At 40.9% G+C, this 23,587-nt stretch overlaps 1 protein-coding gene across 1 annotated transcript in view; it reads left to right on the top strand.

Moving 5' to 3' along the window:
* The first annotated feature begins 326 nt into the window (after window positions 1–326).
* gbe1 (1,4-alpha-glucan branching enzyme 1) overlaps window positions 327–23,587 on the top strand; it is a 122,925-nt gene continuing 99,664 nt past the window's right edge. The window contains exon 1 of the mRNA XM_023962003.1: window positions 327–501. Coding sequence (XP_023817771.1) covers window positions 404–501 — 98 coding nt within the window. The 5' untranslated portion in view covers window positions 327–403. The remainder of the gene's footprint in view (window positions 502–23,587) is intronic.

Genomic DNA, 23,587 nt, shown 5'->3' with positions numbered 1-23,587 from the left:
ACCATTCAATAAACTGAACATGATTGTAAGTTTATATATATATATATATATATATATATATATATATATATATATATATATATATATATATATATATATATATATATATATATATATATATATATATATATATATATAAATAAAACTTGCAATCATCGATTTATCTTGTTTAGATGAAGCAGGCTGTATTCGTCATGTAGTTTCTTAAAGCGACAGTGCACCTCAGAGGAGCTGTCGTGTCCCTGACCAGCAGGAAAGTCTATGTTACGATGGGCGGGGCTTAGGGACCAACGTGCCCATTCGGTTCTGCCCCCCTCACATGAAAAGCTCTGACGCAGAGACTACCGGCCCTCTTCTTCTGTCACTCGCGCTCGGTGCTCGATTGGCTCCGTCTGAAAGAACCATGGCAGACCAAGAGGGCAGCATCACCGTCCCTGACTTTAGCTCCCTTCTCCAAATGGACCCTTACCTGAAACCTTTCGAGCAGGACCTCAAGAGGAGGTAAAGCGGCTCCGGTCGGGGGGGGGGGCGTCTGTTCACTGGAGCGCTTTAGTTTAAGCAAACTGCAGCGGTACAATATGCCAGCGCATATATGACGCTGGCACTTGTCCCTGTAAGAAAAAGTCCCAACTTTCATGTAAAAGTGATCAACAGATTCACCAGAAAGTAAAATTGTGCTCCCTGTAAAAGGACAAGCCCCGTTCCCAATTTATTCACCGCTCATTTGTCTCCCGGATCCTCCGCCTGCTGAACGAAACTTGTTGGGAGGATCAGGATGCACATCTGACAGAACTAATGAGCCGCTGCCTCAAACTCCGATCATTGGAGTCTCTGCGTTTGTGCGCGTGACCGTTAAAAGGCCGCACGTGCTTCAGTCAGGGTGACGTGCACGTCGTGTTCGGGTGAAAACCTTCACTACTTCAGTTTTGAGCTCGTGCCTGCACCTCAGTGTTGCTTGTAGATGTATATTTATTGAATACCATGCTAGCTGCACACTGAGACATGATGATCTGTTCACGGCTTTCTGTTGAGTCACTGTCTATGCTAATAATAGGGTTTCTGACCCCTTCTAGTGTTCACTTTGCAAGATGATCCCCTCCAGCTTGAACTTGACCTTTTAGTGCATTTTCAATTGCATGCAATCTCTTACATAAATCCACAGTCACTGTTTATGTAATATGGACACAGACGTTTGTCTGGTCATGCATGCTGTGCAATTGCTGCTTGTTTTCTCATGTAGCCATATTTTTAGCATGTAGCCATGTTTTTAAATAGTAGAACACACCCACCTTATTTAGATTATATTAACAGACAAATCAGGGTTGTGGCCAGTTATGTAGTCATATTCTTGGTAATATAAAGTGAGTTCTGAGTTTGCATGAAGTTTCTTGTGGTGCTTTTTAAAATAATGTATGACTGAAGATGGAAAAAAAGAAAAAAAAAAAATTCAGTTTCAAACTATTTGGTATGACGGAGTATTAGGGCCACCAAAAAAAAAGGAGAATTACGAGATTTTAAACCGTAAATGTACGAGAAAAAAACTTGTAATTTTTAGATTAAAGAGGAGGTGAGCATACGGAGCAGTGGGGCGGCCGTGGTGCAGCGATAGGGCGGTCGACCCATGATCGTAAGATTGCAGGTTCAATTCTCGCCTTGCACGCCCATGAGTCAAAGTGTCCTTGGGCAAGACACTGAACCCCACCTTGCCTCTGGTGGTAGGCGGGCGCCAGTGTGTGAATGTGTGTGTGACTGGGTGAATGGGACTGTGACTGTAAAGCGCTTTGTCCTTGTCGTTAGAAAAGTGCTAAATAAGAAAACACCAAGGTTTGTCTTGCGGCTCATATGGTGACCTCAAGGGACATCATAAAAATGGAACATACCATTGTTGTGCTTGTGATAAGTGTATCTTGAAGTATTTGTACGGTTATACTGTATAAGTTGCAAGCACTTGTGACGTATGAGTGATACTGTTGTATGGTATTCTATGGTATTCCGTATTGTAGTCTTTAGTAAGGCTCACATACTGACTTCTTACTGACTGCGTGAAGCGCGTGCAGTTCACATGGACGTGTGGACGTCCATGTGAACTGCTCATTGGACGTCCACACGAACTACGCTCTGGTTGTCTAATTCCTCATTTTTATCAGTCAGAGAACACACTCATCACATGAATAGCACTAACTGGCTCCTTGAAAAGTCAGCAGGATCTGAAAAAATGAAAAATCTGTACGCCGTACCTGCGTCTCCCATACTACTCCTTACTTTGTTGACCCTTTTCCGCCCGCAGACGGCCCATATCCACTAAGGGTGTAGCTGCAGCATGAACTACAAACATAGTCATGCTTTCTTTTGGCTTTTTAGCAGCAGGAAGGAAATAAATAGTAAGACTATGGCCCATGTCTATATGGATTGCATGAATCCTCAGTATCAAGTCATATTCAGTCACATTGTGAAAATTATTTGCTTTTACTTGATGCCAGTTCTTTCCCCGCTGGCCTTTCACTGAGGGGAACCTGCTGGAATGCGAGCTCCAAAGTTAACAGTTATCATCTACCTTCTTTGTGTTGTAACACGCCATAAAACAAACAAACTACAAAAATACCTACCGGTACTTTGTAGTTCTTCAGTCCTGCATGTCCTGAATTACTGCAACTGTTATGAGAATGACAGACTGAAACCTGAAATCATACGTTTGTTTTTCTTCAAGGATGCACAACAATATTAACACAATGTGGGCCTTTTCAGTTTACCCTTTCTGATGCAAAGTTTGTTCCCAGCAAACAGCTTGTGGAGAAACAGCCTCTCATCTCTTATATAAAGAAACATCAGGACCTATCGAGGTCTGACTGCATGAAAAAGAAATAGTCAAAATGACCATTCAATGATGAATACTGATCAGACAAAAGACGAGATATAAAATTAATCTTTGCGCCTTGAATGCATTTAAATCACATTTATTGTGAATTAATTGCTTTCTTGTTTAATTTTGTGCTAATCAGTTTTTAATAAGTCATAAAATTTTGTTTTTTCAACTGTTTTTGACCTGGTGTTATAGCTCTAATAGATAAAAACCAATAGTTTAAGCAAAAGCAGATATAGAAAATATCGTAAAGATGCAACTTTTTATCTAGCAAATAGACATGTGGGTGAACGTTTTAATCAAAAGTTGTTTAGAGTAGTTGACTAGATTCTTTTTAATTTTGATTATGATTTTTTATTGGATGGATTTTTTATTAAAATTTATGAGCCGTCAATCTATTTAGTGACTTAAAAAAATAATTCATTAAAATCTATTAATTCTGACTGAAAAATAAAGTTCATTTTTTTCATTTATTTATACTGTACTATATTGCTGGATATTAAAGTTGGCTTAATCAGATTTTGTTTTGCAGAATTAAGAAGATTAGAAATATTTTCCTTTAAAAAAACAAAGGTTGAAGTTGCAACAAAAGCTATGCAAACATTTCCTCACCCCTGGTGTAAATTGGCTGCATATTTCACAAACAACCGGTTTGTTTGTTTGTTTGTTTATGAGCTATTGTCGCAGGGAGATTGTTGTTTGTCATAATGTCCATCACAAATCCTGATGTTTGCTTGATGCATATTTTCACCGAGTCTATTTATTCCAGTAATGAACAAACAAAGAGGAAAGTGTTGATTTCAGCAGCGTGACAGTTTTGGTTTTACTAGAACAGCACGAGTTCTAAATAAAACATAAGAGTGTTTTAGAATAAATTTATCCTGAATTTAGTTTTTTTGTTTAGTTTGGTACATTATCATTTCCTTTTTTTAAATTTTTGAATCAAACTGTTCCAGCTTCCTATAACATCAACAGAGATGTCGGCACACAAAGCACGTGTTCCTGTCCTTATTAATATGTACACATTTAAATGAAATGAAAATGTATGCACAGAGAAAGCACAGTTTTTAAAATGCACATGTTTAACTAGCTGGGTTTGAATCATTTTCGGAGTCAGCTCACATGCATCACGTTTATCTTTTTTCTGTCGTTTGCAGGAAATGAAACAGTGGGCATTATTCTCGGCACTAATAACAAAGTTATAATAAAGAGAGGAGGACAAAAAGCTTTCAATTGTGCGGTGCAAAGCAGAATGTCTCCGAAAGCTCTGACCTTGTGTCTGCAGCAATCTAGATAAGCAAATAGACTCTAGTGTGTCAATAGACTGCAGTCTCTTGCTTTTTCTTTTGCATCACTTCATGTTAATTTTCCATTTAACCTTTGCATGTCCATTTATTTAACCTGATACAGTCAATTAGAACAAGATGACTTGATGCCGGCCATCTCACTAAATGATAAGTGTTTGCAATCCGGATTTTGATTACTGTACACTTTTGTTTAATTTTTTATTTTGTGGATCGAAGGCCGTCTAACACCAGGTCAGCCCTTGTTCCTCTTGCAGCAGGTCAGAGTCCCCCTGCTTTGTATTTGGAAAGGATGAGAGGTTCTCCAGCCTTGTAGACAGTTGAGCGTGTCGGCTTTATCTCTATGCGGCTGTGGTTTGTTACTAGGGTGGCAATCCTATTGAATCAAGATCGAACTCTTACCATTTAATAAAGAACTGTCTGAACGGTTGCTATATGTATGTATGTTGTTGTTTTTTTTTAAAGAATGTATGAAAATTATAATAATTCTTTTTTAATCATTATTTATACCTTTTTTTTTAATCTTAAACAGAAAATCAGAATCAACAAAACATGAAATAAAAACACAAAGATTGGGGGAAAAAAAGAAATGGTATTCATCGCTTTAAACAATGTCACATTCAAATGCTTTTCTGTCAACTTCTTGGTTAACTTCAGCTGTAACCAAAACATCGTCACTGTTGCTTTGGATCGTTTACCAACAAATCCTGAAACGATTCTTTAGAGTTTTTCCATCCTGAAAGTTTCGACCACAGTAGATGGATGACGACAAGATGGTAAATAAAGACACAGCAACAGCTAAATAAATCTGTCACCAGTAGGAAAACATTCAGTCCTTTGATCAAACCAATGAGTGTTTCAAACACACACGTTTTACAAACTGACTGCTTTTCAGCCATTAGAGGAAATATAACACGATATTTTTATTATATCAGGTTCATTATATTTTTTATTCTACGTAATCTACATGTCTAAAACAAGTTCCTTTTATCGGTTTAGATTATGTACTTAAAACCCAACGTTATTGTGTATTTTAGAGCGATATTTTCAGTATTTTTTCTACAATTTACTAGATTTGCAAAGATTGTGAATTAGCAATCTCAGATTTTGCAAATAATCACACTAAAATAATCTAACAGATCGCGAGTGTCCGAGTAGTCAGATACTCATTGCAGCCCTAATCTCTTGGCTCCGCCTATTGACCATGCAGGAGAACTAGACTGAATGTGATGTTACCTTTTTTTTTTTTTTGAAGAAATTGGTTTATAAGAACCTTGGAAAAGGGTAAAATCATAATCGCAATAGAAACAGTATTAACGAGTAAAAACTTAACGTAGAAGTAACAGAACAGTAGTGATTGCTAATTAATGTAAGTGAATAAAAATCCAATGTAAACCTAAAAGCAGCAGAGATAGATTTCGACTTTGTAAAAACACAATCAGCACCAAAAAATGAGCAAATAACTGAACAAACTCGCATATACACACAAAAAAAAACGTCATTTCCAACCGAATGAAATCAATTCGGTCAGCATTTTTTCCGTAACACGGATGCTGCCATGTTGGAACAAGAAATTGTCAATAAGTAGTGATTGGTTGGAGTTGATCTGTGCCAACATTTCTATGAGTGAGCTTATTGGAAGGCCACACCCCTACCGCGTGAATACGGTCTGAGAAGAATCTGTCAAACATTTTGGACGTTCAGTGTAAGGCCACAAGCGTTTGTTGAGGCATCCGATTGGTCAATTTAAAACTTGATATCTTGCACTATAGAAGAAATATTATGGAAAAAAAAGGATGATCAAGAACTGACAATTAGAAGTCTATGTGATTTTTGTAGCCAGCAGGTACGTCCTTTTTGGAATGTGATCAGTCCAGTTCTTGTATACAGTCAATGGCTCCACCCCCACCTCTGATTTTACAGCTCTGGAGCTGCATGAAGGTTAATTCGTGCTAAGCTCCTGGTGTTCTCATGCACACAATCTCCACTTGCAGGCAGAAATCAAGAGGGTTTTCAGGTGCCAGCGTCATGCTGAGTCCCAGTGCTGAGAGTTTGGCTGACTTATCAGAAGGAGACCTCTGACCAGAAAGATCGATTCTTTAGATTTCACCATCATGTAGCTGCATATCAGTTATCTGTGTTTGCAGACGGGCCTTGTTTTCTTATAAGATCTCTATTACTGAATTTATTTTCAGATTTATGCCATAATTTTGGATTCATAGATATAAGAGATGGTAAAAAATGCCTTTGAAGGTGCATGCAAGAGCAAGCTGTGTTTTGTTGACATGTTTTATTACGAACTCTTCCTTTTGCATACGTTTGCAGAAAGTGGTATTTGGCTTTTGAAGCTTGGCGCAGCTTCTAAATTAGGAACGCTAAGATTGCTGTAGATCTTATCGTATTTTTTTGAGGAACCCAACTTGTTTTCAACATAAACATTCAGCAATAACTCTGTCATCAGTTTGTGGGATGATGCAATGGGTTCAAAGCCAAACTGATTTTTGCAGAATAGTAGCTTTGGCTTCATTTTACTTTTGTCCGCTTGCTTATTGAGTGAACATTGTGAGATTAATAAAGTTCTGTTTTATGTCTTTTTATTCGAACATGTTTGGGTTTCTCAAGATGAAGGTTTTTACGTAATCTTAGATTATGCTGTATTTATATAACCCTTTTATTTACTTCACAGCAATAGAAGATGTGGTCATGGTAACACACCACTACATAGGTTAAAGTCACATGCTATTAGTGGAAATGAATTTTCATAAACCTTCATCTTGCCTTTTGTATTTTCTGTAGAAGCTCTAGTGAAATAGGTATTTGTGTGTTTCTATTGAACAATCATCAGCTCTAGCTTTTCCTTTCTGGCTTGCTTTTCCTCTTTTAGAAAGGCATGAGCGTGGTGATGCTATATGTGGTCAAGATGGCCCAGCAAAAAACAGTACGTTTCATCCTTTAGCCATGTCTTGAAGTACCCACCCCAATCATCTTTAAACTATTTTCTAAGTGTTCCCAATAGTCTTTTAATGATGATTATGCCTTTTTTTATTATTATTATTTTTTTAGCCAAAATCAAATAATCTGTGTCGTTTTCTTGGACATAGTTTCTGCAGAGCGACAGTAGTTTATTAGAAATTCCGTTCTGAGTTGTGGGCGGGACTGTTGGAGTACATTTTTTATTGTCTTTTCTAGGCCTGCACAATATACCGCAAATTTATCGTTATCGCAATATCCAGCTCTGCAATATGCATATCGCAAAAGACGGCAAATATCGCAATAAATCGCAAACCCAAAATGTGTTAAAACAATCTTCTAGCAGCTTGAAGCATTTAACGAATCAATAAAATCCCTTTATGCTTTGACCAATTAGATGGACGCCTTCCCATTGTTGACCAATCAGATGTAGGCCTATTATGGTAGATGTTTGTCCCCCATGTTGATGAGGGTCATTTGGAGTATAATTTTTAAACTGTTGCAATGAAATGGGAATGATGTTTTTGTTTATTTTTCTATTTGTCTATTTACCGCAAATTTATCGTTATCGCATTTTTGATCACTAATATCGCATATCGCAAGTTTTCCTCATATCGTGCAGCCCTAGTCTTTTCTTTTTCTTTCTTTCTTTTTTGTGCTCCTGGTTCACAAAAATAAAAAAGAAATAGTCAGAAATTGAATTTTGAGCCTCATTTTCTCCAGTCCTCCATCAGAAAAATTCCACAAGAACATGTTTAAAAACGCAGTCAGACATGAGTTGGTCTTTAAATGGTCATGATTGGTAAAAGCTGCTTGTCTGTAGGCAGTCACTTTTGGGGGGGGCAACACATAGTGTTTTAATGTGAAGCCTTCATTCACCTATTTTTAAGACATTTTGTCCAGCTTTTCTTTTTTTCTTTTTGTGGACTTTTTAACTTTTACGTTCCTTTCTCTCATTTTAAAAATGTTTTCCGTCTTTTTATAGCCCACCTACACCCACACTGTAATGACCCACACCAGCATTTACTTGCAAATAAACAGGCAATTTCTGGCAGACTGGAGTTTTCTCTATTGGTTTAGAAAAAAACTTTATTTTAACCCACCAAAATGAAAGCCGATCGATAACTCAGACATTTTTGTCTGGGCCGAACAGCATATGTGTAAAGACTACCAAATGTTATAACCATTTCCATGGGGCTTGTTTCCAAGAATTAAAAAAAAAAAAAATTAAAAATATGCTGCGTTATTGTAGGAACAATTTTGATGTAGTTAGTGGACAACAATCTTTTTTTTTTTTTTTTTGTCTTTTTAAAAACAACTGCTGCCTGGAGCTGTGTCCAGTGTTAATCCTGTTGCTCTCTGGCTGCTATTTTCTGTGGGCATTTTTGACTTTTTCCCTTAAAGCTATTTGTGTTCATCATATTTTATTGTTGGATCAACCAGGCCCGGTGACGTTCTGTCATTATCAGTCAGAACCAAAGCCTTGTTTTTAGAAACCTTTCATAGATCTGGGGAGTTTTCTACAAAAGCTGACTGCTAATAGCTTTTTTTGGTTTTTTTTAAATCGCCATTGCTGCCAATAACATACTTTTTCAGGACAATGTACTTTAACACAGGCCACCAGGTTTGGATTTAAAACAGTCCTGTGCTCATTGAGAAGCTCTGATTTCTTGTGACATAATTTTTGCCTCTCTATGTGACCTAGATAGGATGATAAATGAGCGCTTGCATCAGAAACTCCCTGTTTCTGTAAACAAACAAGAGAAAAAAGGAGCTGCGTTGTTCTGCGGGTCAAGGACCAACCACTAATTAACCTCACTCTCAAACCCTACTTGTAAAAAGAGAAACCTCTCATGCACACTTCCACAACCTCATTCTGAAGTGACCTCGCTGCTGTCCTCTGTGTGAACTGGGGAATCAGGCTCCAAACTTTTTCTTTTCTGCTTTTGTTTATTTTTTCCTCACGCGCTTCAGACACATCAACACTACAGTGCCTCTGCTGTCACTGCCCGGCTGTCACTGCCACTCAAACATCACAACAGGCTGAATCAGTCACTCTAAATTTAGATGCTCAAAATTTTCTTAACATTGAACGTATGAACGTGTTTCAGAGAGCATCAGCCTTTAATGGTTTCAAGCATGTAATTATGTCAAAAGATTTCAAAGTCAGGACAGAATTTTGTTTCAAAAGAGGTTTTCTAAAACCTAACTAATATTAAAGCTACAAGTAGCATTTAGCGGGCCCGAGCACGTGCGACCGCCTGGCATGAGCGACCGCCCCGTGAGCAACGCCCTGCTCGAGCCATTCTCGTCGTTCTTTCTTGTCCATTCTGGAGCTTCAAGCTAATGTCAATAGGAAAGCAGCCTGTGGGGGGTGTGGGGGGGGGGGGTACTGTAATCTGTTGCCTTAAGGGACAAAGACTTTTGCATATAGCATGAACGAGTGAGTGAATGAGCAACGCCCTGCTCGAGCCGTTTTGTGTCGTTCTTCCTTCTGCATTCTGGACCTGCAAGCCACATTTAACATGACAGCAGCCTGTCGGCGAAAGGTGGGGGTGGGGGTGGGGGGGCTGTAATCTGTTTCCTTTAAGGACTGATATTTTTGCATATATTGTGAAAAAAAAATTCAAACAAAGCTTTGTTTAGTCCTGCTCATTTTCTCATCCAGAAGGCCTTTTCAGATTAAAAAGTTGTCAATCAAGCAATGATGATAATCATTAACACTGTACCTAAAGATGTGAAAAATAGAAGTGATCTAATTTCCACTACAATGTCTAGACATGTGTCAGCTATGTTTGATAACTTGGCCGATCAGGTGGACCGGGATCTTGCAAAGCGCATGTTGTTTTGCATCCAGTTTGAAGAATCTCTAGACAGCAGCAGTGCAGCGCAGCTGTGTGTTTGTTTGTTTTTTTTGTTTTTCTTTACATCAAGAGAAGAACTCTTGACAGAACTGCCCTTACAAACAAATATAGGAGGAGTTGAAATGTATTACACGGTAAAGAAGTTTTTGTGCAGAAAAAGGTACCATTAGAAAAGCTGGTAGCAGTGACTGCAGACGGGGCTCCTGCTATGATCAATAGACAAACAGGTTTCATCACTCACTGTAAAGCTGACCCAGACTTTCCAAAATGTCTGCATTACTGCTGCTTCATTCACCAGTAGGCCTTAAGTGTAAAAGTGATTGGCTCTGGACACTAAGTTGGAGATATGAAGGAGGCATCTCATTCTGAAATCTCAGCCTCGTGATACAAACGGCTGATTTTTTATGAATTTTTAATTATCTGACTACAACGCAATTAACCACTTCCTGTTTGGCGGTGGCTTGCGCAGGCACCGTCAGGTGTATACCCATGAAACTCTAAACGATGAGAGAAAACCCTTCTGAGTATCTCCTGTTGTAATTTTATGAACATCGGACAAAGCACAGAGAAAAAACAGGGCATAATGTGCCCCATGCAATAACTAGGTGGCGCTATAGAGCTCGTCCAAAGTTGTCATATCCATGGGTTCAGAATGGAAGCTTCATCATGTCCATTGAATTTCAGTGAGATTGGACAAGGAATGTGCACGTGAGAGCAACATTTATGCATGGTGAGACGCCCAACTCTTTGAATTGGTGCATAGTGCAATTAAGAATAAGTTAAAAATTAAGTTAACAACAACAACACACTATATACAGTAGAGTAAGGTGAAGTAAAGTGGGAGCACAGATGGGCTGGGATGGTGGGGCCTGTAAGTGTCACCGACAGTCCTTTGGTGGGCGGGGGGGTCACTTGGGGGAGTTGGGGTACTGTTCAGCAGGCTGACTGCAGTGGGGAAAAAGCTGTTCTTGTGGCGCGAGGTCCTGGTCCTGATGGACCGGAGCCTCTTGCCAGAAGGGAGGGGCCGAAAGAGATTATGTCCTGGATAAGATGGGTCCGCTACAATCCTGGCTGCCCGCCTCCAGCTCCTGGAGAGACGGGAGGTGGCAGCCGATCACCTTCTCTGCTGAGTGGATGACGCGTTGCAGCTTGGCCTTGTCTCTGGCCGTGGCCGCAGCGAACCAGACTGTGATGGAGGACGTGAGGGTGGATTCGATGATGGCATCGTAGAAGTCTACCAGCATCTTTTCAGGGAGGTGAAACTTCTTCAGCTGCCTCAGGAAGTACATCCTCTGCTGGACCTTCTTAGTGATGGAGCTGATGTTCTGCTCCCACTTGAGGTCCTGGCTGATGATGGTTCCCAGGAAGCAGAAGGACTCCACAGAGGTCACCGGGGAGTCACAGAGGATGACAGGGGGGAGGGGGGCTGGGGCCTTCCTGAAGTCCACTGTCATCTCCACTGTCTTCAGAGCATTAAGCTCCAGGTTGTTAGCGCTGCACTATGACACCAGCCTGGCTATTTCACTCCTGTAGGCCGACTCATCTCCGTCAGAGATGAGGCCGATGAGTGTGGTGTCGTCAGCAAACTTCAGGAGTTTGACAGACAGGTGACCAGCTGTGCAGCTGTTTGTGTACAGGGAGAGTAACAGGGGTGAAAGGACACAGCCCTGGGGGGATCCGGTGCTTGTGGTCCGAGTATCTGAGACGAGCTTCCCCAGCCTCACATACTGCTGTCTGTCCGTCAGGAAGTCTGTGATCCACCTGCAGGTGGAGTCAGGCACATTCATCTTGGAGAGTTTTTAATACTAAAGATGTATGAAAGACATACCGAAAAAATATGTCTTTCAGTGTTTAACTGGCTGTCTTTGGATTATGCATGCCTGAGTAATGACCATTCTTACTCCTCATCTCTCTGTTCACTGCTTGCTAATTTACATAGCAGGGGTCCCAGCAGGAGGGGGCGGGGTTGTAACACGACTCCTTCAGCAGAGCCAGGCTGAGAGAGGCTTTGACATGTAAGATGTTAGATGTTAGAATGCCAGATGTTAGAATGACCAGTTCATTTTATATCTATGAAAATATTCAGGGAGCTATGGGACATGTTCAGCTTTAGGTCTGTGAAAATTGGTGTCGATTGTTGAAACATAAGTTACCATAAAAAAATGTTTGTTTGGAGTCTAGACAGATTTAACACAGGTTTTTGGATGAAAAGGATTTTTTATAAATCATCTGTTACACTTTTAAGTCTGAAAAAAATATGGAAGGCAGCAAACACAGATCCCTACCGTTTTTAATTTTTTTGTGCTGATATTTGAAAGATAAGTTATGCAAAAAAATAGGTGTTTGCAGTTTTGCCTAAAAAGACGTTTTCAGACCTTTTTGGATGTAATGCTCTCTAAGATGTCACCTGTAACTTCAATCATTCTGAATTTTTTTAGGAAGCAGTAGCACATAAATGCCTATGAAAGTTGAATTCTTGGTGCTGATAACCTAAACAGAATTTATGCTAAAAATCTTTGTTCAGTCCAAAATTGCATAGGAAAAACACCGGTATGAAGTTTCTCGTAGACCCTATAGTGCTATCTATCAAAGTTGGAGATTTGTAAGAGGCATCTAACTCTGAAATCTCAGCTTCCTGAGACAAACGGCTGATTTGCTATGAAGCTTTGTTTTATGAGTAAGTGCAATTGACCACTTCCTGTTTGGGGGGGCCTTATGAAGGCACCGTCAGATGTACACCCATGAAATTTTAGATGATGAGAGAGGACCTTTCTGAGTATCTCCAGTTTTAATTTCATGCACGTCGGACGAAGCGCAGAGAAAAGATAGGGAAGAATGCGACAAAAACTGTTTTTTTCAATAACTAGGTGGCGCTATGGAGCTCGTCCAGAATTGTCATATTCATGGGTTCAGAAAGGAAACCTCATCATATCCATTGAATTTCAGTGAGATTGGACAACGAATGTGCACGTGAGAGCAACTTTTGTGTGCATGGCGAGACGCCCAACTTCGCCGCTCTGTCACGACCACACCCCCGCATTGAAAGTTATGGCTTTTTATCAGAGTAAACTTCAATGGCTTTTCAACAGGTGGACATCATTTTGAGGTGTGTCGGCTCATCCTAATTGGAGCAGTGATGCTCCAAGTAAAACATGTCATTTCCTTTTGCCAGCAGGTGGCGCTACACCTGTTCTGGATTTTTCCACTTCTGATGTGGTCAGATTCAGACTACAATCATGCATATCAATTTTGGATCAGATTGGATTATGCATGGCTGAGTAATGGCCATTTTCCTTTTCATGCCGTGTTTTCGAAACGACCTCCAAGTTCGACGCGCCGCCACGGTCACAAACAACCGTAAAAACTTAAAAGCTTCGCAATTTAACATCGGACATGTGTCTAGTTTACAAAACCAAAGTTTGGAGTCATTACTCCAAAATCTCTAGGAGGAGTTCGTTCTAGAGCGAGGCCTGCAAATGTCCAAAATGAAGCAAAAATGACATATTGACCTCAATATATCAGACTTCCTGTGCGAGTGACAGGTGGGTCCTTTCAGACTTTTTTGTAGGTCTCCATCTGAAGAACATGCCCTGTAAAAATCAAGCTTATACGTTGAAGCCTATGCGGGGCGTCGGGACAAAAGTCACTGTAGGTGGCGCTATCGAGCCGTTTTTGTGCGCCCATGCCAATCTCCTATAAAATACGAAATTTTTCGCGACTCTTGATGTGTGTGCCAAATTTGGTGAGTTTTGGGGTATGTTAAAGGCCTCAAAAAGGCGACTCTTCCGGTAGAATAATAATAATAATAATAATTAAAGCTACAAGTAGCATTTAGCGGGCCCGAGCACGTGCGACCGCCTGGCATGAGCGACCGCCCCGTGAGCAACGCCCTGCTCGAGCCATTCTCGTCGTTCTTTCTTGTCCATTCTGGAGCTTCAAGCTAATGTCAATAGGAAAGCAGCCTGTGGGGGGTGTGGGGGGGGGGGTACTGTAATCTGTTGCCTTAAGGGACAAAGACTTTTGCATATAGCATGAACGAGTGAGTGAATGAGCAACGCCCTGCTCGAGCCGTTTTGTGTCGTTCTTCCTTCTGCATTCTGGACCTGCAAGCCACATTTAACATGACAGCAGCCTGTCGGCGAAAGGTGGGGGTGGGGGTGGGGGGGCTGTAATCTGTTTCCTTTAAGGACTGATATTTTTGCATATATTGTGAAAAAAAAATTCAAACAAAGCTTTGTTTAGTCCTGCTCATTTTCTCATCCAGAAGGCCTTTTCAGATTAAAAAGTTGTCAATCAAGCAATGATGATAATCATTAACACTGTACCTAAAGATGTGAAAAATAGAAGTGATCTAATTTCCACTACAATGTCTAGACATGTGTCAGCTATGTTTGATAACTTGGCCGATCAGGTGGACCGGGATCTTGCAAAGCGCATGTTGTTTTGCATCCAGTTTGAAGAATCTCTAGACAGCAGCAGTGCAGCGCAGCTGTGTGTTTGTTTGTTTTTTTTGTTTTTCTTTACATCAAGAGAAGAACTCTTGACAGAACTGCCCTTACAAACAAATATAGGAGGAGTTGAAATGTATTACACGGTAAAGAAGTTTTTGTGCAGAAAAAGGTACCATTAGAAAAGCTGGTAGCAGTGACTGCAGACGGGGCTCCTGCTATGATCAATAGACAAACAGGTTTCATCACTCACTGTAAAGCTGACCCAGACTTTCCAAAATGTCTGCATTACTGCTGCTTCATTCACCAGTAGGCCTTAAGTGTAAAAGTGATTGGCTCTGGACACTAAGTTGGAGATATGAAGGAGGCATCTCATTCTGAAATCTCAGCCTCGTGATACAAACGGCTGATTTTTTATGAATTTTTAATTATCTGACTACAACGCAATTAACCACTTCCTGTTTGGCGGTGGCTTGCGCAGGCACCGTCAGGTGTATACCCATGAAACTCTAAACGATGAGAGAAAACCCTTCTGAGTATCTCCTGTTGTAATTTTATGAACATCGGACAAAGCACAGAGAAAAAACAGGGCATAATGTGCCCCATGCAATAACTAGGTGGCGCTATAGAGCTCGTCCAAAGTTGTCATATCCATGGGTTCAGAATGGAAGCTTCATCATGTCCATTGAATTTCAGTGAGATTGGACAAGGAATGTGCACGTGAGAGCAACATTTATGCATGGTGAGACGCCCAACTCTTTGAATTGGTGCATAGTGCAATTAAGAATAAGTTAAAAATTAAGTTAACAACAACAACACACTATATACAGTAGAGTAAGGTGAAGTAAAGTGGGAGCACAGATGGGCTGGGATGGTGGGGCCTGTAAGTGTCACCGACAGTCCTTTGGTGGGCGGGGGGGTCACTTGGGGGAGTTGGGGTACTGTTCAGCAGGCTGACTGCAGTGGGGAAAAAGCTGTTCTTGTGGCGCGAGGTCCTGGTCCTGATGGACCGGAGCCTCTTGCCAGAAGGGAGGGGCCGAAAGAGATTATGTCCTGGATAAGATGGGTCCGCTACAATCCTGGCTGCCCGCCTCCAGCTCCTGGAGAGACGGGAGGTGGCAGCCGATCACCTTCTCTGCTGAGTGGATGACGCGTTGCAGCTTGGCCTTGTCTCTGGCCGTGGCCGCAGCGAACCAGACTGTGATGGAGGACGTGAGGGTGGATTCGATGATGGCATCGTAGAAGTCTACCAGCATCTTTTCAGGGAGGTGAAACTTCTTCAGCTGCCTCAGGAAGTACATCCTCTGCTGGACCTTCTTAGTGATGGAGCTGATGTTCTGCTCCCACTTGAGGTCCTGGCTGATGATGGTTCCCAGGAAGCAGAAGGACTCCACAGAGGTCACCGGGGAGTCACAGAGGATGACAGGGGGGAGGGGGGCTGGGGCCTTCCTGAAGTCCACTGTCATCTCCACTGTCTTCAGAGCATTAAGCTCCAGGTTGTTAGCGCTGCACTATGACACCAGCCTGGCTATTTCACTCCTGTAGGCCGACTCATCTCCGTCAGAGATGAGGCCGATGAGTGTGGTGTCGTCAGCAAACTTCAGGAGTTTGACAGACAGGTGACCAGCTGTGCAGCTGTTTGTGTACAGGGAGAGTAACAGGGGTGAAAGGACACAGCCCTGGGGGGATCCGGTGCTTGTGGTCCGAGTATCTGAGACGAGCTTCCCCAGCCTCACATACTGCTGTCTGTCCGTCAGGAAGTCTGTGATCCACCTGCAGGTGGAGTCAGGCACATTCATCTTGGAGAGTTTTTAATACTAAAGATGTATGAAAGACATACCGAAAAAATATGTCTTTCAGTGTTTAACTGGCTGTCTTTGGATTATGCATGCCTGAGTAATGACCATTCTTACTCCTCATCTCTCTGTTCACTGCTTGCTAATTTACATAGCAGGGGTCCCAGCAGGAGGGGGCGGGGTTGTAACACGACTCCTTCAGCAGAGCCAGGCTGAGAGAGGCTTTGACATGTAAGATGTTAGATGTTAGAATGCCAGATGTTAGAATGACCAGTTCATTTTATATCTATGAAAATATTCAGGGAGCTATGGGACATGTTCAGCTTTAGGTCTGTGAAAATTGGTGTCGATTGTTGAAACATAAGTTACCATAAAAAAATGTTTGTTTGGAGTCTAGACAGATTTAACACAGGTTTTTGGATGAAAAGGATTTTTTATAAATCATCTGTTACACTTTTAAGTCTGAAAAAAATATGGAAGGCAGCAAACACAGATCCCTACCGTTTTTAATTTTTTTGTGCTGATATTTGAAAGATAAGTTATGCAAAAAAATAGGTGTTTGCAGTTTTGCCTAAAAAGACGTTTTCAGACCTTTTTGGATGTAATGCTCTCTAAGATGTCACCTGTAACTTCAATCATTCTGAATTTTTTTAGGAAGCAGTAGCACATAAATGCCTATGAAAGTTGAATTCTTGGTGCTGATAACCTAAACAGAATTTATGCTAAAAATCTTTGTTCAGTCCAAAATTGCATAGGAAAAACACCGGTATGAAGTTTCTCGTAGACCCTATAGTGCTATCTATCAAAGTTGGAGATTTGTAAGAGGCATCTAACTCTGAAATCTCAGCTTCCTGAGACAAACGGCTGATTTGCTATGAAGCTTTGTTTTATGAGTAAGTGCAATTGACCACTTCCTGTTTGGGGGGGCCTTATGAAGGCACCGTCAGATGTACACCCATGAAATTTTAGATGATGAGAGAGGACCTTTCTGAGTATCTCCAGTTTTAATTTCATGCACGTCGGACGAAGCGCAGAGAAAAGATAGGGAAGAATGCGACAAAAACTGTTTTTTTCAATAACTAGGTGGCGCTATGGAGCTCGTCCAGAATTGTCATATTCATGGGTTCAGAAAGGAAACCTCATCATATCCATTGAATTTCAGTGAGATTGGACAACGAATGTGCACGTGAGAGCAACTTTTGTGTGCATGGCGAGACGCCCAACTTCGCCGCTCTGTCACGACCACACCCCCGCATTGAAAGTTATGGCTTTTTATCAGAGTAAACTTCAATGGCTTTTCAACAGGTGGACATCATTTTGAGGTGTGTCGGCTCATCCTAATTGGAGCAGTGATGCTCCAAGTAAAACATGTCATTTCCTTTTGCCAGCAGGTGGCGCTACACCTGTTCTGGATTTTTCCACTTCTGATGTGGTCAGATTCAGACTACAATCATGCATATCAATTTTGGATCAGATTGGATTATGCATGGCTGAGTAATGGCCATTTTCCTTTTCATGCCGTGTTTTCGAAACGACCTCCAAGTTCGACGCGCCGCCACGGTCACAAACAACCGTAAAAACTTAAAAGCTTCGCAATTTAACATCGGACATGTGTCTAGTTTACAAAACCAAAGTTTGGAGTCATTACTCCAAAATCTCTAGGAGGAGTTCGTTCTAGAGCGAGGCCTGCAAATGTCCAAAATGAAGCAAAAATGACATATTGACCTCAATATATCAGACTTCCTGTGCGAGTGACAGGTGGGTCCTTTCAGACTTTTTTGTAGGTCTCCATCTGAAGAACATGCCCTGTAAAAATCAAGCTTATACGTTGAAGCCTATGCGGGGCGTCGGGACAAAAGTCACTGTAGGTGGCGCTATCGAGCCGTTTTTGTGCGCCCATGCCAATCTCCTATAAAATACGAAATTTTTCGCGACTCTTGATGTGTGTGCCAAATTTGGTGAGTTTTGGGGTATGTTAAAGGCCTCAAAAAGGCGACTCTTCCGGTAGAATAATAATAATAATAATAATAAACATTCGAATTACAATAGGGTCCTTGCACTCCGTGCTCGGGCCCTAATAAACATTCGAATTACAATAGGGTCCTTGCACTCCGTGCTCGGGCCCTAAATATAAAGGCATCATAAGGAAATTTTTTTTTTTTTAGAAAATGCATCAAATACGGTAAATAATTCTGTTCTAGTGTTAAAATTCTTTCAATATTTTTTTAACACATATTTTTATGCATTTGCAAGTGATAAGATTCTGTTTCAGACTGTTTTCCAATATTTCTGTTGTGAGTGTTTAGCCAGATATCCCACTGAGAACCTAAAGTACAGTCTTTGCTTATCTTAATTGGAAAAAGAGGAGCTACTCCTTCTGTTTTCTGTCTAATGCATTTAGACTCCATATATTTAGTTGTTGAGTTCACTTTTCTTTTTGACCCAATGACAGCCTGAAATTTGTAACAACATAGTTTACATTTTAAATTTTAGTTATTTTTTTTCATCCATCCATCTGTAGAATCTGCTGAATCCTTTTTGGGGGTGACGGGGCTGCTGAAGCCAACCCAGCTACTGTTGGGTGAAAGCAGGGTGCACTCTGAACAGGTCGCCTGTCTGTTGCAAGGCCACACATTCACATGCTATAAGGACAATTCAAAAACTACCAATAGACCTATACAGCATGTTTTTAGACTGTGGGAGGAAACCAGAGTGCTGGAGAGAACCCATGCAGAACATGCAAACTCAATACAGAAAGCTCCCAGTCAGGATTTGAACTGCTGTGAGGCAAGAGCGCCAATCACTTCACCGTGCAGACCGTCAATATCTTTGGAAAACCCCCATTTTTTTTTTACATTTTATTTTGATTTCCGTCTCTGTATAAAGCTGAATGATGAAACCCCAGTTGCATGCCTAGCATGTTCTTGTTACGCCTGACATTCTGGATTCATTGTGTTTTTTTTTTACGTTTTTACTGTATACACTCTTTACCAGAAACCTGCAAACCTATTAGTGGAAGGAAATAAATCCCTGGGATACACTAAATAAATATTATATGGGAGGTTTAAATCAGGTTTTGTATGCAAAGATGCACTCTGAAAAAAATAGTGTTTTTAACATGTTGCTGGGCGTTTTTCTGATGGAAATATTAAAACAATTGAGCTCAAAATTGCATTCCTGAGTATTTCTTTTATTCAAGTTGTTGTGAATCAAGAGCAGACAGAAATGCTGTGCAGGGCTCCAGACTAACTTTTTTCACTAGGAGCACAGTGGCCCCTAACTGAAAATTTTAGGGGCACAACCAGAAAATTTAGGGGCGCATACCGTAAATCAACATGCTAACCAAATCTACTAATTTCCACTGTATTACTAATAAATACTTTAATAATAGATGCAGAAATTACAATGTGCTGTTTCAAATTCAGTGTCACATTTTATTCTGCACTTTTGAAGATGCAACAAGAAGGTAAACTGACAAAAGCATCGCTGTCATGACAGTACAAATAGTAAAGAAAACGGATGGAAATTTATCTTTGTGACACCAAATAGGTGCAGCCAAGATGCACAATAAGTGTGTTTGAGATCACCCAGGTGAACTCAACGCTGCACAGATCACCTGGTGTGTGACATATATTTTTGTTTTTGCTCCAACATCAACTGTCAATCATCACAAAAATATCGCGAGAAAGGGGTGGGAGCAAGGGGCAAACCTACCCGGACACAGCTGGAAACTGAACTGACTGAAAGCTGCCCTACAGACTACAAAACAATGCATTATGGGACATGTGTCCTGATGGTTTTTGTAGTGGAGTGATTAATTAAAATAATTTAAAATACCAATTCATTAAAAAAGGCTACATCCATCACAAAACATTAAAATAATCATAACATATATAATAACACAGATCATACTAAGGGGGAGAAGAATATTAAAACTAAATTGAATGTTAAGGACAACTCCAATTTCCTGTTCTCCTTCAGTCTTGCTGCAGATTCGCCTTCATCTCGCAGCCCCCCCGCCTGGTGTCCCCAACGATCCAGGCGAGGTGCCGGTTCATCTCAAACACGTCTATCGTTGCATTTTCCCCACGTATTTTCAGTGAGTCTAAAACTAATGTTGTTTTTACTCGAGCGTGTTTAAAGTTCAAGCCCCGTTAGCTGTCACGCATGTAGGTGTGGGACATTTATTCTCCTCAGCTGACCCGACTCCCGCGGGAGCGGTGTGCTGCCGTAACGGCCGTGCATAACCGTTTGATGCGCCGCCGTAACCGTAACCAAAACCTAAACCTTCCTCCGGGTCTGTGCGGCCCAGAGAAAAGTTCAGCACGGACTGCATGTATTTTGAAAATTACGAGCGAATAAACACGTTCTAAAGGAAAGTAAGGAACTCCTTAATGTGGTCCGGGGAGGGGGCTGTCAGGTGTCCTGCTTTCAAACCCTGTCATTGTCACGCCCCCAAGAGTCATATACCCCACTGTGATTGGTTGGTCATCTCCGTGCACGACAATGAAAAAGTGTCATTCGTTAAAACTGGCGGGCTGCAGTAACATTAAACCTTCATATTAAGGCGGGGACCGCAAAATATCATATTGGGGGCCGCAAATAGTCCGCGGGCCGCGAGTTTGAGACCCCTGCTGTACACTCTGGCACTGGTACACTAGCCGCAGGTCGGAAGAACGAATCAATAGTTCGCTTACTCATAGCTCAGACGCACATATCAGGTTGTGATATTTGTCTCCATTTCCTTCCCACAGATGTTTATGCGCGCTCGATTATCTCTAGGCCCCTCCCCCTCCACGCATTTTAGCCACTCGCAGTGGCTTTCCCTATTCTTCTCAGACGCAGTGGCCGCCTCACAGACAGGTATCACGCGAGAGCGTACGTGCTCGCGTTTCATGAGTATGTGCGCGAGTGTGTGTGCCTGCCTGCGTGCGTGTGGTCTTGCGTCTCATTGATTATTTCATTGATCATTGACGTGCCCCTTCCACGTTTAATGTATAAAAAAAATACGGAGGGTGGGGGAGGCAAATTTACTGGTCGCGCATGTGCAACTGGATGTAAAATTCAGTCGCACACTCTCAAATTTTGGTCGCAAAATGCGACCAATTGCTCGCAGTCTGGAGCCCTGCTGTGCAAAAAAGATAATATTTAGGCTTAGTGTGCATTTTTTTTTTTCTTATGTATTTGGCAAAAACCCTCTGCAGAATCCTACTGCATAACTAAAAATATATTTTAAAGACGCCCTTATATCCACAAATCTGATCTCTAATCAAATCTAATTTGGTGATTAAAATTTTTTTCTAATTTTTCGTAGAAAATAAAGGCACAGACATAAAAAAAAAGTTTTTTTGAGTTTAATTCTGATGTAAAATGGGACTTTTTGATGTAGGAGTCGAAGGGAAATTATTCCCTTCTAAAACCATCATGTGAGGAACTGCAAAGATGTTTTTTTCTTCATTGGCTTCATATTGGATTATAACTACAACTTGAAATCTGCACTTTAATCATCAATTCGTTTGTTTTGATTGAAAATTCAGAGCCAACATTTTAAGAACAAATAAAAATAGGTTTCCACTTGTGATGGGATGTTTAAAGGCATTGCAGCTTCAGTTGTAGAGTTTTTGGAAGCAAAGTGTATTGCATCTAAATACCATGTATATAGTATATAGTATAGTACAGTAGAGTGTAGTAATGTGTCATTTGTAACTTTTTGTGAAGAAATAAATAGAAAAGAAACATTAATTTGAGCTTTTCTATTCTTCCGAGCTTTAAAAAAGAAAGGAATTGAATGAGTTAGTTCAAAAGGGGCCCAATTCCACAATTTTTCAAAATAGAAATATTATTATATGTTCTATGGTCTTCAGGGGAAAAGCTATCTGATTATGTGCAAAAAAGTCCCAAGTCCGTTGTGATGTTTTATTGACTATGCTTGACATTTAACCCTTGTGCTATCTTAGATGACCCCACCCTTCCATTGACGTGTTCTCCCTACCATGACAAAGGTGGATAAAGGTGGAAAGATTTCATGTAATCCATGGACACCAGTGAAGATCACAAATCATTGAAGAAATAAAGGTTCAGCGTTCTGTCTAGTGGGTCTTAATGACCCAACTCCCAATGTTAAAGTGCCTAAGATAGCACAAGGGTTACAATGCATTAAGTGCAAAATTCCAGGACTTGGGCCTCTCTTACATGGGTTTTGCTTTATTCCATAGATGGCAGCACTAGTTATCCAATATGGCAGTGTCCCTGTTTAATTCAAGAAGGGCCCAAGTCCAGAGACTTTAGTTTGCTAGTCCTCTGAAATTAAAAAAGTGAGGTGCTTCATATTATAGCATTTGTAAGCTATGAACTGGTGCTAAATCTGGGTCAAGTATTAATCATTTGGTGTAGCCTCCCTTTAAGCTATGCAATTAAAATCATTTCCTGGAAAAAACAAACCTCTTGGACTTGGGCCCCTTTTGAACTAACCGATTCAATTGTGTGAAAGGACCTGGATTTTTCCACAGGCAGGACTTTCTGGGGAATAAATACCATTGCAAAAGGGCTCAAAGTGAATGTGAATACTGGCACTGTCCTCCCTCTTTGTGTAATCTGGAAATGGTGACAAAGTGACAAAGTAGGCATGTGGCAACATCAGTTGGGCTTTAAAAGGTTCTACTTGGAAAGTGCATTTTGTCTCCAACATGCTCCATGCAGGGAGCAGCTGCTGTTACTTCAGCCCATCATCACTAACCCCAGGGCATTCATAGGAAAGGCTGAGCTTTGCTTCGGGGCTATAGGGGAGGGAGTGCACTTAACTGCGCTGGCTGAGAGAGGCTCGCTGTACCCGGGGAATCTGATATGGACACCAGCCTGGCTCCAGGAAACTAAAGTGAGATAAATTGTAAAGTAGTTGGTCTATCCATTGCAGTTGAATGTAATGAACATTTATCTCTTCAGGAATGCCTGTAGTCACGTTCTTGAGGCTGGGAGGCAGGTGTGCATCCTGAGGTTGGATCTCTGAAAGAGGCTCACTCCGTCTTGAGCTGTAACGTTTTAAAAGAAAATTTAACTTTTTAGAATTATTAAAACATTTGTTTTTATGTTTTTCAACAGTAATCTGGTTAAAGTCCCACTCTGATCATCTTTTGAGCTATTGTAAAAGCATTCCCAGTGGTTTTTAAATTATATTTATGCAGTTTTTGGACAAAAAATGTGTGTCGTTTTCTTGGACATAGTTTCTGCAGAGCGACAGTAGTTTATTAGAAATTCCCTTCTGAGTTGTGGTGACTGTTGGTGTGCATTTTTATTGTCTTTTCTCTTTCTTTCTTTCTTTTTTGTCTGCTCCTGGTTCACAAAAATA

Source organism: Oryzias latipes, chromosome 13 (assembly GCF_002234675.1).
Source record: "Oryzias latipes chromosome 13, ASM223467v1".
NCBI lineage: Eukaryota > Metazoa > Chordata > Actinopteri > Beloniformes > Adrianichthyidae > Oryzias > Oryzias latipes.
This window is presented reverse-complemented; position numbering and strand designations above follow the sequence as displayed.